The sequence below is a fragment of the Rana temporaria genome, unplaced genomic scaffold (assembly GCF_905171775.1).
Source record: "Rana temporaria unplaced genomic scaffold, aRanTem1.1, whole genome shotgun sequence".
NCBI lineage: Eukaryota > Metazoa > Chordata > Amphibia > Anura > Ranidae > Rana > Rana temporaria.
The window spans coordinates 121,103-137,731 of record NW_024404510.1 but is presented as its reverse complement, the minus strand read 5'-3'; the positions used below and the strand labels follow the sequence as shown (position 1 = coordinate 137,731).

The window sequence follows — 16,629 nt, the reverse complement described above, 5'->3', positions numbered from 1 at the left end:
ATAATGGTCTCTCTTCTCCTGATCTGTAGATAATGGTCTCTCTTCTCCTGATCTGTAGATAATGGTCTCTCTTCTCCTGATCTGTAGATAATGGTCTCTCTTCTCTCCTCCTGATCTGTAGATAATGGTCTCTCTTCTCCTGATCTGTAGATAATGGTCTCTCTTCTCCTGATCTGTAGATAATAGTCTCTCTTCTCCTGATCTGTAGATAATGGTCTCTCTTCTCCTGATATGTAGATAATGGTCTCTCTTCTCCTGATCTGTAGATAATGGTCTCTCTTCTCCTGATCTGTAGATAATGGTCTCTCTTCTCCTGATCTGTAGATAATGGTCTCTCTTCTCCTGATCTGTAGATAATGGTCTCTCTTCTCCTGATCTGTAGATAATGGTCTCTCTTCTCTTCTCCTGATCTGTAGATAATGGTCTCTCTTCTCCTGATCTGTAGATAATGGTCTCTCTTCTCCTGATCTGTAGATAATGGTCTCTCTTCTCCTGATCTGTAGATATTGGTCTCTCTTCGCCTGATCTGTAGATAATGGTCTCTCTTCTCCTGATCTGTAGATAATGGTCTCTCTTCTCCTGATCTGTAGATAATGGTCTCTCTTCTCTTCTCCTGATCTGTAGATAATGGTCTCTCTTCTCCTCTACTGATCTGTAGATAATGGTCTCTCTTCTCCTGATCTGTAGATAATGGTCTCTCTTCTCTTCTCCTGATCTGTAGATAATGGTCTCTCTTCTCCTGATCTGTAGATAATGGTCTCTCTTCTCCTGATCTGTAGATATTGGTCTCTCTTCACCTGATCTGTAGATAATGGTCTCTCTTCTCCTGATCTGTAGATAATGGTCTCTCTTCTCCTCTCCTGATCTGTAGATAATGGTCTCTCTTCTCCTGATCTGTAGATAATGGTCTCTCTTCTCCTGATCTGTAGATAATGGTCTCTCTTCTCTTCTCCTGATCTGTAGATAATGGTCTCTCTTCTCCTGATCTGTAGATAATGGTCTCTCCTCTCCTGATCTGTAGATAATGGTCTCTCTTCTCTTCTCCTGATCTGTAGATAATGGTCTCTCCTCTCCTGATCTGTAGATAATGGTCTCTCTTCTCCTGATCTGTTGATAATGGTCTCTCTTCTCCTGATCTGTAGATTAATGGTCTCTCTTCTCCTGATCTGTAGACAATGGTCTCTCTTCTCCTGATCTGTAGATAATGGTCTCTCTTCTCCTGATCTGTAGATAATGGTCTCTCTTCTCCTGATCTGTAGATAATGGTCTCTCTTCTCCTGATCTGTAGATAATGGTCTCTCTTCTCCTGATCTGTAGATAATGGTCTCTCTTCTCCTGATCTGTAGATAATGGTCTCTCTTCTCCTGATCTGTAGATAATGGTCTCTCTTCTCTTCTCCTGATCTGTAGATAATGGTCTCTCTTCTCCTGATCGGTAGATAATGGTCTCTCTTCTCCTGATCTGTAGATAATGTTCTCTCTTCTCTTCTCTTCTCCTGATCTGTAGATAATGGTCTCTCTTCTCCTGATCTGTAGATAATGGTCTCTCTTCTCCTGATCTGTAGATAATGGTCTCTCTTCTCCTGATCTGTAGATAATGGTCTCTCTTCTCTTCTCCTGATCTGTAGATAATGGTCTCTCTTCTCCTGATCTGTAGATAATGGTCTCTCTTCTCCTGATCTGTAGATAATGTTCTCTCTTCTCTTCTCTTCTCCTGATCTGTAGATAATGGTCTCTCTTCTCCTGATCTGTAGATAATGGTCTCTCTTCTCCTGATCTGTAGATAATGGTCTCTCTTCTCCTGATCTGTAGATAATGGTCTCTCTTCTCCTGATCTGTATATAATGGTCTCTCTTCTCTTCTCCTGATCTGTAGATAATGGTCTCTCTTCTCCTGATCGGTAGATAATGGTCTCTCTTCTCCTGATCTGTAGATAATGTTCTCTCTTCTCTTCTCTTCTCCTGATCTGTAGATAATGGTCTCTCTTCTCCTGATCTGTAGATAATGGTCTCTCTTCTCCTGATCTGTAGATAATGGTCTCTCTTCTCCTGATCTGTATATAATGGTCTCTCTTCTCTTCTCCTGATCTGTATATAATGGTCTCTCTTCTCTTCTCCTGATCTGTATATAATGGTCTCTCTTCTCTTCTCCTGATCTGTAGATAATGGTCTCTCTTCTCTTCTCCTGATCTGTAGATAATGGTCTCTCTTCTCTTCTCCTGATCTGTAGATAATGGTCTCTCTTCTCCTGATCTGTATATAATGGTCTCTCTTCTCTTCTCCTGATCTGTAGATAATGGTCTCTCTTCTCCTGATCTGTATATAATGGTCTCTCTTCTCTTCTCCTGATCTGTATATAATGGTCTCTCTTCTCTTCTCCTGATCTGTATATAATGGTCTCTCTTCTCTTCTCCTGATCTGTAGATAATGGTCTCTCTTCTCCTGATCTGTAGATAATGGTCTCTCTTCTCCTGATCTGTAGATAATGGTCTCTCTTCTCCTGATCTGTAGATAATGGTCTCTCTTCTCCTGATCGGTAGATATTGGTCTCTCTTCTCCTGATCTGTAGATAATGGTCTCTCTTCTCTTCTCCTGATCTGTAGATAATGGTCTCTCTTCTCCTGATCGGTAGATAATGGTCTCTCTTCTCTTCTCCTGATCTGTAGATAATGGTCTCTCTTCTCCTGATCTGTAGATAATGGTCTCTCTTCTCCTGATCTGTAGATAATGGTCTCTCTTCTCCTGATCTGTAGATATTGGTCTCTCTTCTCCTGATCTGTAGATAATGGTCTCTCTTCTCCTGATCTGTAGATAATGGTCTCTCTTCTCCTGATCTGTAGATAATGGTCTCTCTTCTCCTGATCTGTAGATAATGGTCTCTCTTCTCCTGATCTGTAGATAATGGTCTCTCTTCTCCTGATCTGTAGATAATGGTCTCTCTTCTCCTGATCTGTAGATAATGGTCTCTCTTCTCCTGATCGGTAGATAATGGTCTCTCTTCTCCTGATCGGTAGATAATGGTCTCTCTTCTCCTGATCTGTAGATAATGGTCTCTCTTCTCCTCTCCTGATCTGTAGATATTGGTCTCTCTTCTCTTCTCCTGATCTGTAGATAATGGTCTCTCTTCTCCTGATCGGTAGATAATGGTCTCTCTTCTCCTGATCGGTAGATAATGGTCTCTCTTCTCCTGATCTGTAGATAATGGTCTCTCTTCTCCTGATCTGTAGATAATGGTCTCTCTTCTCCTGATCTGTAGATAATGGTCTCTCTTCTCCTGATCTGTAGATAATGGTCTCTCTTCTCCTGATCTGTAGATAATGGTCTCTCTTCTCTTCTCCTGATCTGTAGATATTGGTCTCTCTTCTCTTCTCCTGATCTGTAGATAATGGTCTCTCTTCTCCTGATCGGTAGATAATGGTCTCTCTTCTCCTGATCGGTAGATAATGGTCTCTCTTCTCCTGATCTGTAGATAATGGTCTCTCTTCTCCTGATCTGTAGATAATGGTCTCTCTTCTCCTGATCTGTAGATAATGGTCTCTCCTCTCCTGATCTGTAGATAATGGTCTCTCTTCTCCTGATCTGTAGATAATGGTCTCTCTTCTCCTGATCTGTAGATAATGGTCTCTCTTCTCCTGATCTGTAGATAATGGTCTCTCTTCTCCTGATCGGTAGATAATGGTCTCTCTTCTCCTGATCTGTAGATAATGGTCTCTCTTCTCCTGATCTGTAGATAATGGTCTCTCTTCTCCTGTGGTGTTATGGTAGTAGAGTCCCTGTGGCCCCCATATATCGCTCCTATGGTCAGTGTGGAGTAGTGATCAGAATGCCCCCAGTCCTCCTCATGTGCTGACACTCTTCTCTCCATGTTCTCTCTCGTATGGCTGTAGCCCGGTTCCTCCTGGATAGCTAAGTGCCTGAGATACGACTGTACAAACACCTCAGTAGGACCGATATTAATGACCTCCGCCATCAACTGCCCCCCCTTTAATGAGACCGAATGTATAAAGGTCAGTGGAACGATTCTCATCCTAACCGTGCCAACCGACGCTCTGCTGACTTTCTCCTGCTTGCTCCCAATTGGATGATGGCAGGGCTGGCACCTCGGGGGCCCTCCTCCTTTCTGGTGCTGCGGCCCAGGATCCGGTTAATCTGATTGGCTTAGCCTAAGTGCTCTGTGTCCTGTAATGCTGTCCAACCAGATGATGTATAAATGATTTCCGGGGTTTTGTCTGCCATGGATGCTGAGCGTGTGAATTGTATGTAAGGGTAGCATTGGGGCCCCAGAGGAGCCGGTGTCAGCCCTGCCTGCTTGTAATATGTATGTGTCACTCTCACATAGGAATAGGTAGAGGCATCACCGCAGGTTACAGGCCAGAGACTCCTCGGGGGAATCTATATGGACGTTCTACAAACCCGCCAGGATCAGGAGAACCCCAAAGCCTCCCCCTATCCATTGGAAGTCCCTCTGCCTTGTATATTGTGTATTAGACCCGTCCTACCTCTCCCGGGCAGAACCCGGGCGGGTACAGACTTATAGAATGATCTCCATCCATATCCCTGGAAACATTTCCTCCTCACCCAAACTACACATGCCAAGGAGAAAATCCCGATCGTCTCCCCTGCAGATTGTTACATGGAAATGAAGGTCTGTAATTTCTCTCATAGGTGTATGTTATATGATAGAGACAGAAGATCAACCAAAACTCCAGAGAAGTCACATGATACAAATGTTATAAATGGAGGAAAATAAGTATTTGACCCCCCTTAGTAGTTGGGGGAGGTTCCTTAGTAGTTGGGGGGAGGTTCCTTAGTAGTCGGGGGAGGTTCCTTGTTGGGAAGCACAGAGGTCAGACGTTTCTTGTAGTTGGGGGAGGTTCCTTAGTAGTTGGGGGAGGTTCCTTAGTAGTTGGGGGAGGTTCCTTGTTGGAAAGCACAGAGGTCAGACGTTCCTTAGTAGTTGGGGGAGGTTCCTTAGTAGTTGGGGGAGGTTCCTTAGTAGTTGGGGGATGTTCCTTAGTAGTTGGGGGAGATTCCTTAGTAGTTGGGGGAGGTTCCTTGTTGGAAAGCACAGAGGTCAGACGTTCCTTAGTAGTTGGGGGAGGTTCCTTAGTAGTTGGGGGAGGTTCCTTAGTAGTTGGGGGAGGTTCCTTGTTGGAAAGCACAGAGGTCAGACATTCCTTAGTAGTTGGAGGAGCAGGGGAGACTAGGAGATGAGGAGCAGAACTGATGAGGAGCAGGGAGACAAGGACCGGATAGCACTCGGGCTACAGACAGTATTAAGGAAAACCAGCAAGGATGCTCCGGACCATGGGCGATAGGCGATAGTCCATAGGGTTAGTCCATAGGCGATAGTCCATAGGCGCTCCCCTGGGTCCTATTCTCTAACTCTAGCTCCTCCCAGGCGGCCTTATCGAAGGCGAATTTCACAGATTTCTTTGGAAGACTCTCTGACCTTTTAGAACCTTCGGTCTCCGGAGCCCAGAAGTGCTCTTCTGCCTCTCCACCACCTGAATCTATTTCGGAGGATGGCGACGATCCTTCTAATCTCTTAGGATGATATTATGGAGGGTACGGTGGATGAAGAAGATCCTGTAGAGGAATGTTCTACAGGGAAGACCTCACACCGAATGCTTTCTACAGGGAGCCCACCTATGGGTGTTGTATGTACCAACCTTTACCCAGCCACAATCTCCTCGCCCATAACCCGCTCCTATGGGCATCCAATAGCTGGAGATCTTTCTTCTGCACACACAAGTCCTGTGCTTCGCATTGGGATTGGCCAGATTCTGAAAAGGTCCCCATCCCACGGACAAGGAATGTGTGGAGAAATGTCCCGCAAAGGATTCCCGCTCTTCCTGATGAAGAGGTTTCCACCTTCAAGGATTCTGTTCATAGAGACTTGAAGGCAATCTTTGCTCTTACCGGTCCGGCACTACAACCAGCGGTTGGCGGTATGTTCATTTGCCAGACTGTGCTACCCGGGCTGAACAAATGAATAGAGAGCCAGTCGTCATGGAGGACCTCGCTGGGACAATGACCGCTCATTCCCTCGGAGCCAGTCGTCATGGAGGACCTCGCTGGGACAATGACCACTCATTCCCTTGGAGCCCGATCGTCATGGAGGACCTCGCTGGGACAATGGCCGCTCATTCCCTCGGAGCCCGATCATCATGGAGGACCTCGCTGGGACAATGGCCGCTCATTCCCTCAGACCCCGATCGTCATGGAGGACCTCGCTGGGACAATGGCCGCTCATTCCCTCAGAGCCCGATCGTCATGGAGGACCTCGCTGGGACAATGGCCGCTCATTTCCTCGGAGCCCGATCGTCATGGAGGACCTCGCTGGGACAATGGCCGCTCATTCCCTCAGACCCCGATCATCATGGAGGACCTCGCTGGGACAATGACCGCTCATTCCCTTGGAGCCCGATCGTCATGGAGGACCTCGCTGGGACAATGGCCGCTCATTCCCTCGGAGCCCGATCATCATGGAGGACCTCGCTGGGACAATGGCCGCTCATTCCCTCGGAGCCCGATCGTCATGGAGGACCTCGCTGGGACAATGACCGCTCATTCCCTCGGAGCCCGATCTTCATGGAGGACCTCGCTGGGACAATGGCCACTCATTCCCTCGGAGCCGATCATCATGGAGGACCTCGCTGGGACAATGGCCGCTCATTCCCTCGGAGCCTGATCGTCATGGAGGACCTCGCTGGGACAATGGCCGCTCATTTCCTCGGAGCCCGATCGTCATGGAGGACCTCGCTGGGACAATGGCCGCTCATTCCCTCGGAGCCTGATCGTCATGGAGGACCTCGCTGGGACAATGGCCGCTCATTCCCTTGGAGCCCGATCATCATGGAGGACCTTGCTGGGACAATGGCCGCTCATTCCCTCGGAGCCCGATCATCATGGAGGACCTCGCTGGGACAGTGGCCGCTCATTCCCTCGGAGCCCGATCGTCATGGAGGACCTCGCTGGGACAATGATCCGCTCATTCCCTCGGAGCCTGATCGTCATGGAGGACCTCGCTGGGACAATGGCCGCTCATTCCCTCGTAGCCCGATCGTCATGGAGGACCTCGCTGGGACAATAGCCGCTCATTCCCTCAGACCCCGATCGTCATGGAGGACCTCGCTGGGACAATGGCCGCTCATTCCCTCAGACCCCGATCGTCATGGAGGACCTCGCTGGGACAATGGCCGCTCATTCCCTCAGAGCCCGATCGTCATGCAGGACCTCGCTGGGACAATAGCCGCTCATTCCCTTGGAGCCCGATCATCATGGAGGACCTCGCTGGGACAATGGCCGCTCATTCCCTCAGAGCCCGATCGTCATGGAGGACCTTGCTGGGACAATGGCCGCTCATTCCCTCAGAGCCCGATCGTCATGGAGGACCTCGTTGGGACAATGGCCGCTCATTCCTTCGGAGCCCGATCATCATGGAGGACCTCGTTGGGACAATGGCCGCTCATTCCCTTGGAGCCCGATCATCATGGAGGACCTTGCTGGGACAATGGCCGCTCATTCCTTCGGAGCCCGATCATCATGGAGGACCTTGCTGGGACAATGGCCGCTCATTCCCTCGGAGCCCGATCATCATGGAGGACCTCGCTGGGACAATGGCCGCTCATTCCCTCAGAGCCCGATCATCATGGAGGACCTTGCTGGGACAATGGCCGCTCATTCCCTTGGAGCCCGATCATCATGGAGGACCTTGCTGGGACAATGGCCGCTGATTCCCTCAGAGCCCGATCGTCATGGAGGACCTTGCTGGGACAATGGCCGCTCATTCCCTTGGAGCCCGATCGTCATGGAGGACCTCGCTGGGACAATGACCGCTCATTCCCTCGGAGCCCGATCATCATGGAGGACCTCGCTGGGACAATGGCCGCTCATTCCTTCGGAGCCCGATCATCATGTAGGACCTCGCTGGGACAATGGCCGCTCATTCCCTCGGAGCCCGATCATCATGGAGGACCTCGCTGGGACAATGGCCGCTCATTCCCTCGGACCCCGATCGTCATGGAGGACCTCGCTGGGACAATGGCCGCTCATTCCTTCGGAGCCCGATCATCATGGAGGACCTCGCTGGGACAATGGCCGCTGTAACGGCTACCCATGTAGTGTGAGGGTCTCAGCCGTTGGCGACGTCCTTTTCCCTGGCAAGCTACGATATGCAGGTACCGCCAGTATATCCCATCGAACGCCCTTCCAAGAAACGAGACGTGCTACGTTTGAAGGGTCAAGCAGACTGACTTTATTTGGCATATTTCACCTGCTTATATCTGCTTACAACTGTTACAAGAACAATGACAGTTTCCTTGAATTAATCACTTGACCAGTCTCTAGCCGCCTCGGCACCGCAACCACTTAACATTTTCTGGCCAGGCACATTCCTTTCTCAATAGAATTCAATTAACCTTTAAAACAATTATCACTCACACATAATCCCCATCAGCATACACCTCACAGGGGGCTGTTACCTACACAAGAGAGTTCATTAGCTATGCGAAGGGAACATTAGCATTCAGCAATGAAAGAGACTTGTCCAATTAACCCTTTGAGCTCAGAATACAATGTGGTACATCCAATTGTGACAAGCCATGCAGTTCCTTGTAGTCCTCCCTGCATGAAGATTATCGATGTCCCGGCAGCATGCATATGTCCGTTACACTACTCCCCTTTTGTGGAACACTCCGGCAGACCCGGATTGATCTTTTTCGGATCAACTTGGGGATGTCCGGTCTGCTGTTAGGGTAAAAGTTCCGTTTGCCTGGACAGTTCGTCGGCCTTCCCATTGGCTTACCAGGTCGGTAGCTGATGGTGACGGTGAAGAATAGAATTCAATTCTGGAACAGTCACTTGCTTTGCCCTCTCAATGGCTCCCAAAACCTGTTGCTGATGCTCTTGGGACAAATACGGCACCACCTGGATGCAAATCCCATTTAATCTTTTGACAATTTCCGCCTGTTTGTGCATTTCAATGTTCAGGCCACGGGACATCTCATAATACATGACATAGTGTCGTTGCATCTCTGATTTCTCACTGGCCAACTTGTCACATTCCCATTTTAGACTGTGATATTGTGCCGGATCTACAGTACATGTCGGGGAAGGTAGTCTTACCCGGTTCTCAGCAGCAAGCGGGTTGATTCCAGCAACGCGGGTGGTCACGGGACAAGCAGCAGCAGGTGTAGGTAAATAAGCCGAAGTCAGAGGGCCAATGTCGTTGCCCAGCACCACCTCAGCAGGTAGGTTGTCCATGATACCAACTGTGGTCTTTCCTGACCCGGCTCCCCAGTCTAAGTGCACCCGGGCGGTGGGTACGCGAAATACAGCACCCCCTGCGACCCGGACGGCAACTGTGCCAGTGGACACGTTCTCTGGCTTTACCAGATGTTTTTGAATCAGAGTGATAGTAGTCCCGGAATCTCTTAGGCCTTGTGCTACTTGTCCATTCACCCGTACCTCCTGACGGTGATGCTGACGGTTATCCGGAGAGGCCGCTTGTATTGGGTCTGCCTCATACCAAATTCCCAGACATTCCTCAGGGCCCCCCTCGGTCTCCAGGCAGTGGGCCGCAGAGGGACGTGATGGAGTGACCTCTGTGTTGGGTGTTGTGCGTCTCCAATTGTTATTTGTAGCTCTCAAAGGGCAATAACGAGCAATATGTCCCGTGTCGCTGCAGTGATGGCACGTCACCCTAGGCGAATCCCGGGGGTAGTTGCTAGGCCCCTGAGGACGTGGTGGGACTGGAGCCCGAAACTCTGGGCATGGGGTGACGGTTGGAGTATGCGGTTCTACCTTCTGAGCCAGCCGCATAGTACCCTGGCTTACTTTCCTTGTCTCCGCGTACTCATCTGCTAGCCGAGCCGCCTCGTTTAAGTTAGCGGGACGGCGATCTCGTACCCAGTCTTGTATGTCTGCGGCCAGGTCTTGGAAGAAATGTTCCATTAGGAACAGCTGCAATACTTCCTCCCCGGTGTTGGCCTTGCACCCTTGGACCCAATGGGATGCCACCCTTTGTAACTGGTTTGCCCATTCCATGTGGGAGTCCACAGCCATCTTCTTGGACTCCCGGAAGCGCCGGCAGTAGGCTTCTGGCGTTACGGCATATCGGGTTAGCAGCGCCTTTTTAACTTGCTGATATTGTAAAATATCCTCTGGAGCGAGAGCCCGAAAGGCTTCATTGGCTTTGCCCGACAATTTCCCCGACAAAATAGTGACCCATTGGTCTGGTGTCACCTGGTGTAGTGAGCACTGCCTCTCAAAGTCCGCCAAATATCCATCGATTTCCTCCTCACTTTCTACAAAAGCTTTAAATGCAGTGAACGGTATTTTCTTTCCTGTAGCAGCAGGTGGGGGGGGGGTAGGAACTGCAGGTGTAATGGGCTGTCTCGCTCTTACCAGTTCCAGTTCTTGTCCCCTCTTCGTTTGTATTTCTTCCCTTGCTTCCCGGAACAGCTGGTTGATAAGTTCCACGGACGTTTCTGGATACAAGGTTAATCTCCGCTGTACAATCCCAGTAATTACATCTTCTTCGCTGACCGGTGCAAGGGGCTCCGTTCCTTCCATGGATCCATCCATTTCGTCCAGCTCCAGCAGGTCAGCTATCAGCTCCCTCCGTGGTCTGTTGCTGGCGCTCCTACCACGACTCTCTAATAAATCTTTCAGTGTGGCTCTTTTCAGCCTGGCGTACTGCGACTCCATTCAGCACTTGCTCTTTGGATCAAAGGACCATCCCACCGCTGCCAACCAATGTAACGGCTACCCATGTAGTGTGAGGGTCTCAGCCGTTGGAGATGTCCTTTTCCCTGGCAAGCTACGATATGCAGGTACCGCCGGTATATCCCATCGAACGCCCTTCCAAGAAACGAGACGGGCTACGTTTGAAGGGTCAAGCAGACTGACTTTATTTGGCATATTTCACCTGCTTATATCTGCTTACAACTGTTACAAGAACAATGACAGTTTCCTTTAATTAATCACTTGACCAGTCTCTAGCCGCCTCGGCACCGCAACCACTTAACATTTTCTGGCCAGGCACATTCCTTTCTCAATAGAATTCAATTAACCTTTAAAACAATTATCACTCTCACATAATCCCCATCAGCATACACCTCACAGGGGGCTGTTACCTACACAAGAGAGTTCATTAGCTATGCGAAGGGAACATTAGCATTCAGCAATGAAAGAGACTTGTCCAATTAACCCTTTGAGCTCAGAATACAATGTGGTACATCCAATTGTGACAAGCCATGCAGTTCCTTGTAGTCCTCCCTGCATGAAGATTATCGATGTCCCGGCAGCATGCATATGTCCGTTACACTACTCCCCTTTTGTGGAACACTCCGGCAGACCCGGATTGATCTTTTTCGGATCAACTTGGGGATGTCCGGTCTGCTGTTAGGGTAAAAGTTCCGTTTGCCTGGACAGTTCGTCGGCCTTCCCATTGGCTTACCAGGTCGGTAGCTGATGGTGACGGTGAAGAATAGAATTCAATTCTGGAACAGTCACTTGCTTTGCCCTCTCAATGGCTCCCAAAACCTGTTGCTGATGCTCTTGGGACAAATACGGCACCACCTGGATGCAAATCCCATTTAATCTTTTGACAATTTCCGCCTGTTTGTGCATTTCAATGTTCAGGCCACGGGACATCTCATAATACATGACATAGTGTCGTTGCATCTCTGATTTCTCACTGGCCAACTTGTCACATTCCCATTTTAGACTGTGATATTGTGCCGGATCTACAGTACATGTCGGGGAAGGTAGTCTTACCCGGTTCTCAGCAGCAAGCGGGTTGATTCCAGCAACGCGGGTGGTCACGGGACAAGCAGCAGCAGGTGTAGGTAAATAAGCCGAAGTCAGAGGGCCAATGTCGTTGCCCAGCACCACCTCAGCAGGTAGGTTGTCCATGATACCAACTGTGGTCTTTCCTGACCCGGCTCCCCAGTCTAAGTGCACCCGGGCGGTGGGTACGCGAAATACAGCACCCCCTGCGACCCGGACGGCAACTGTGCCAGTGGACACGTTCTCTGGCTTTACCAGATGTTTTTGAATCAGAGTGATAGTAGTCCCGGAATCTCTTAGGCCTTGTGCTACTTGTCCATTCACCCGTACCTCCTGACGGTGATGCTGACGGTTATCCGGAGAGGCCGCTTGTATTGGGTCTGCCTCATACCAAATTCCCAGACATTCCTCAGGGCCCCCCTCGGTCTCCAGGCAGTGGGCCGCAGAGGGACGTGATGGAGTGACCTCTGTGTTGGGTGTTGTGCGTCTCCAATTGTTATTTGTAGCTCTCAAAGGGCAATAACGAGCAATATGTCCCGTGTCGCTGCAGTGATGGCACGTCACACTAGGCGAATCCCGGGGGTAGTTGCTAGGCCCCTGAGGACGTGGTGGAACTGGAGCCTGAAACTCTGGGCGTGGGGTGACGGTTGGAGTACGCGGTTCTACCTTCTGAGTCAGCCGTGTAGTACCCTGGCTTACTTTCCTCGTCTCCGCATACTCATCTGCTAGCCGAGCCGCCTCGTTTAAGTTAGCGGGACGGCGATCTCGTACCCAGTCTTGTATGTCTGCGGCCAGGTCTTGGAAGAAATGTTCCATTAGGAACAGCTGCAATACTTCCTCCCCGGTGTTGGCCTTGCACCCTTGGACCCAATGGGATGCCACCCTTTGTAACTGGTTTGCCCATTCCATGTGGGAGTCCACAGCCATCTTCTTGGACTCCCGGAAGCGCCGGCAGTAGGCTTCTGGCGTTACGGCATATCGGGTTAGCAGCGCCTTTTTAACTTGCTGATATTGTAAAATATCCTCTGGAGCGAGAGCCCGAAAGGCTTCATTGGCTTTGCCCGACAATTTCCCCGACAAAATAGTGACCCATTGGTCTGGTGGTACCTGGTGTAGTGAGCACTGCCTCTCAAAGTCCGCCAAATATCCATCGATTTCCTCCTCACTTTCTACAAAAGCTTTAAATGCAGTGAACGGTATTTTCTTTCCTGTAGCAGCAGGTGGGGGGGGTAGGAACTGCAGGTGTAATGGGCTGTCTCGCTCTTACCAGTTCCAGTTCTTGTCCCCTCTTCGTTTGTATTTCTTCCCTTGCTTCCCAGAACAGCTGGTTGATAAGTTCCACGGACGTTTCTGGATACAAGGTTAATCTCCGCTGTACAATCCCAGTAATTACATCTTCTTCGCTGACCGGTGCAAGGGGCTCCGTTCCTTCCATGGATCCATCCATTTCGTCCAGCTCCAGCAGGTCAGCTATCAGCTCCCTCCGTGGTCTGTTGCTGGCGCTCCTACCACGACTCTCTAATAAATCTTTCAGTGTGGCTCTTTTCAGCCTGGCGTACTGCGACTCCATTCAGCACTTGCTCTTTGGATCAAAGGACCATCCCACCGCTGCCAACCAATGTAACGGCTACCCATGTAGTGTGAGGGTCTCAGCCGTTGGAGATGTCCTTTTCCCTGGCAAGCTACGATATGCAGGTACCGCCGGTATATCCCATCGAACGCCCTTCCAAGAAACGAGACGGGCTACGTTTGAAGGGTCAAGCAGACTGACTTTATTTGGCATATTTCACCTGCTTATATCTGCTTACAACTGTTACAAGAACAATGACAGTTTCCTTTAATTAATCACTTGACCAGTCTCTAGCCGCTTCGGCACCGCAACCACTTAACATTTTCTGGCCAGGCACATTCCTTTCTCAATAGAATTCAATTAACCTTTAAAACAATTATCACTCACACATAATCCCCATCAGCATACACCTCACAGGGGGCTGTTACCTACACAAGAGAGTTCATTAGCTATGCGAAGGGAACATTAGCATTCAGCAATGAAAGAGACTTGTCCAATTAACCCTTTGAGCTCAGAATACAATGTGGTACATCCAATTGTGACAAGCCATGCAGTTCCTTGTAGTCCTCCCTGCATGAGATTATAACTGTCCCGGCAGCATGCATATGTCCGTTACAGCCGCTCATTCCCTCGGAGCCCGATCATCATGGAGGACCTCGCTGGGACAATGGCAGCTCATTCCCTCGGAGCCCGATCATCATGGAGGACCTCGCTGGGACAATGGCCGCTCATTCCCTCGGAGCCTGATCGTCATGGAGGACCTCGCTGGGACAATGGCCGCTCATTCCTTCGGAGCCCGATCATGAATGAATGAATGAATGAAAAACTTATATAGCGCGGCACATGCAAACTGAATCGCCTCTGGGCGCTTGATGTTTCGTGTCTCATGACATCAAAAGAGCAGAGTTTTAATCCGTCTTCTGAAAGTCAGGTGGTTTTCCTCCAACCGAACGCTGGTTGGTAAAGCGTTCCATAGTCTCGGACCTTGAAAAGCAAACCTTCTTTCTCCTTTGGACTTGTATTTGGTTTTTGGCACCTTGACCAGATTTTGGTCAGTGGATCGCAGAACGCGATTAGAATTGTGAGGTTCTATCTTGTCGCAAAGATATTGCGGCGCCTTCCCATGGATGCACTTATGTGTCAGGCAGAGTGCTTTAAATACAATTCTGTCTTTTACTGGCAACCAGTGAAGGGTTCTCAGCGAAGGTGAGATTGATTCCCATGTCCTTTTCCCAGTCACCAGTCTGGCGGCCGTATTCTGAACGACTTGCAGACGAGCGATTTGGTACTTTGGGAGCCCGAGGTACAGGGCATTTGCATAGTCCAGTCTGGAATTCACGATTGTTCCCACCACGACTGCTATGTCTTCTTTGGGGATAAATGGAATAAGTCTGCGTAGTAGGCGCAGCAGATGGTGCGATCCGCTGACTACTGACCCTATTTGTGCGTCCATTGTCATGAAGGTGTCAAAAATGACTCCTAGACTTTTGACTTTGGAGCTAGGGGTGATGATTTGGCCCAGAATGGGCGGCGGTGTCCAGGTTGTTGCCACATCATGGAGGACCTCGCTGGGACAATGGCCACTCATTCCCTCGGAGCCCGATCATCATGGAGGACCTCGCTGGGACAATGACCGCTCATTCCCTCGGAGCCCGATCGTCATGGAGGACCTCGCTAGGACAATGGCCACTCATTCCCTCGGAGCCCGATCGTCATGGAGGACCTCGCTGGGACAATGGCCGCTCATTCCCTCGGAGCCCGATCGTCATGGAGGACCTCGCTGGGACAATGGCCACTCATTCCCTCGGAGCCCGATCGTCATGGAGGACCTCGCTGGGACAATGGCCGCTCATTCCCTCCTTTGTCTTGGAATCTTGGAGAACGTACTTCACCAGTAAGGTACAGAACTTCGTGGGTCCGCTGAGCCGGGTTATAAAGGAAATCTCTTCTACGTGGCTTTTGATGGTGAACATCTTTTTGGTGAATCCTTTGTATTCAGAAATGAACGGTTGGGGAAAGAACTTCTACCCCACAAAAACAGCTGAAGCCTTCTACTAGCATGGCTACCACCTCCTTCCACTGGAAGCGGCCCTCCCATGTCACCCAGAGGGGGTCCAACGTTCATCACAAGCCCACCACCTCCTTCCACTGGAAGCGGCCCTCCCATGTCACCCAGAGGGGGTCCAACGTTCATCACAAGCCCACCACCTCCTTCCACTGGAAGCGGCCCTCCCATGTCACCCAGAGGGGGTCCAACGTTCATCACAAGCCCACCACCTCCTTCCACTGGAAGCGGCCCTCCCATGTCACCCAGAGGGGGTCCAACGTTCATCACAAGCCCACCACCTCCTTCCACTGGAAGCGGCCCTCCCATGTCACCCAGAGGGGGTCCAACGTTCATCACAAGCCCACCACCTCCTTCCACTGGAAGCGGCCCTCCCATGTCACCCAGAGGGGGTCCAACGTTCATCACAAGCCCACCACCTCCTTCCACTGGAAGCGGCCCTCCCATGTCACCCAGAGGGGGTCCAACGTTCATCACAAGCCCACCACCTCCTTCCACTGGAAGCGGCCCTCCCATGTCACCCAGAGGGGGTCCAATGTTCATCACAAGCCCACCACCTCCTTCCACTGGAAGCGGCCCTCCCATGTCACCCAGAGGGGGTCCAACATTCATCACAAGCCCTGGAGCCCTTCAATCGTACCCAGAAGCCCTCTTCATACTGAAGGGGCCATCTCCCCACCCGGAGTAGGACGTCAGTCTGCATTTGTGCCGTCATTGTTCAGAGACATCCTGGACCTCGGTGCCGGTCATTTCCAGGGGCTACAAAATAGAATTTCTGTTCCCCCCATCCTCCATTCATACCTTCTAATCAACCACCAGCCATTGCCCCTCCCCCTCTCCGCTTTTTCACAGGCTGCACTAGGACAGCCTGAACCAAAGTCGTCCTGGAGCAGGGGGAGCTGGAATGGGGTAACTGCAGAAAGGAATCCCCTAATGCCTTACCAGAAGTGTAGGGGTCCGAGGGAGGTAATAAGAGTCCCGTGGAGGAAGAAGAATTTAACGCCTAAACAGCGCACATGGAACAAGATGACTGGCTGCCCACCCCCCTGCCGGCGACGTCACTAATGCAAAGAAGGGAGCTGGCTCCTCCCTGCCTGGCTGGGGGAATCCCCTGGCGTGCCGACAGAGAGGGCTGGGTGTGCCATAGGTTCGCCATCACTTGTCTATACCGTATGGACATAGGCGTGTGCCGGGTGTGCC

General features: G+C 50.5%; 1 protein-coding gene across 1 annotated transcript in view; it reads left to right on the top strand.

Moving 5' to 3' along the window:
• The window catches only part of LOC120922036 (otogelin-like), a 67,741-nt gene that overhangs the window by 28,305 nt on the left and 22,807 nt on the right, over nucleotides 1–16,629 (top strand). The window contains exon 3 of the mRNA XM_040334575.1: nucleotides 3,886–4,005. Within this exon, the coding sequence (XP_040190509.1) occupies nucleotides 3,886–4,005 (120 nt within the window). The remainder of the gene's footprint in view (nucleotides 1–3,885; nucleotides 4,006–16,629) is intronic.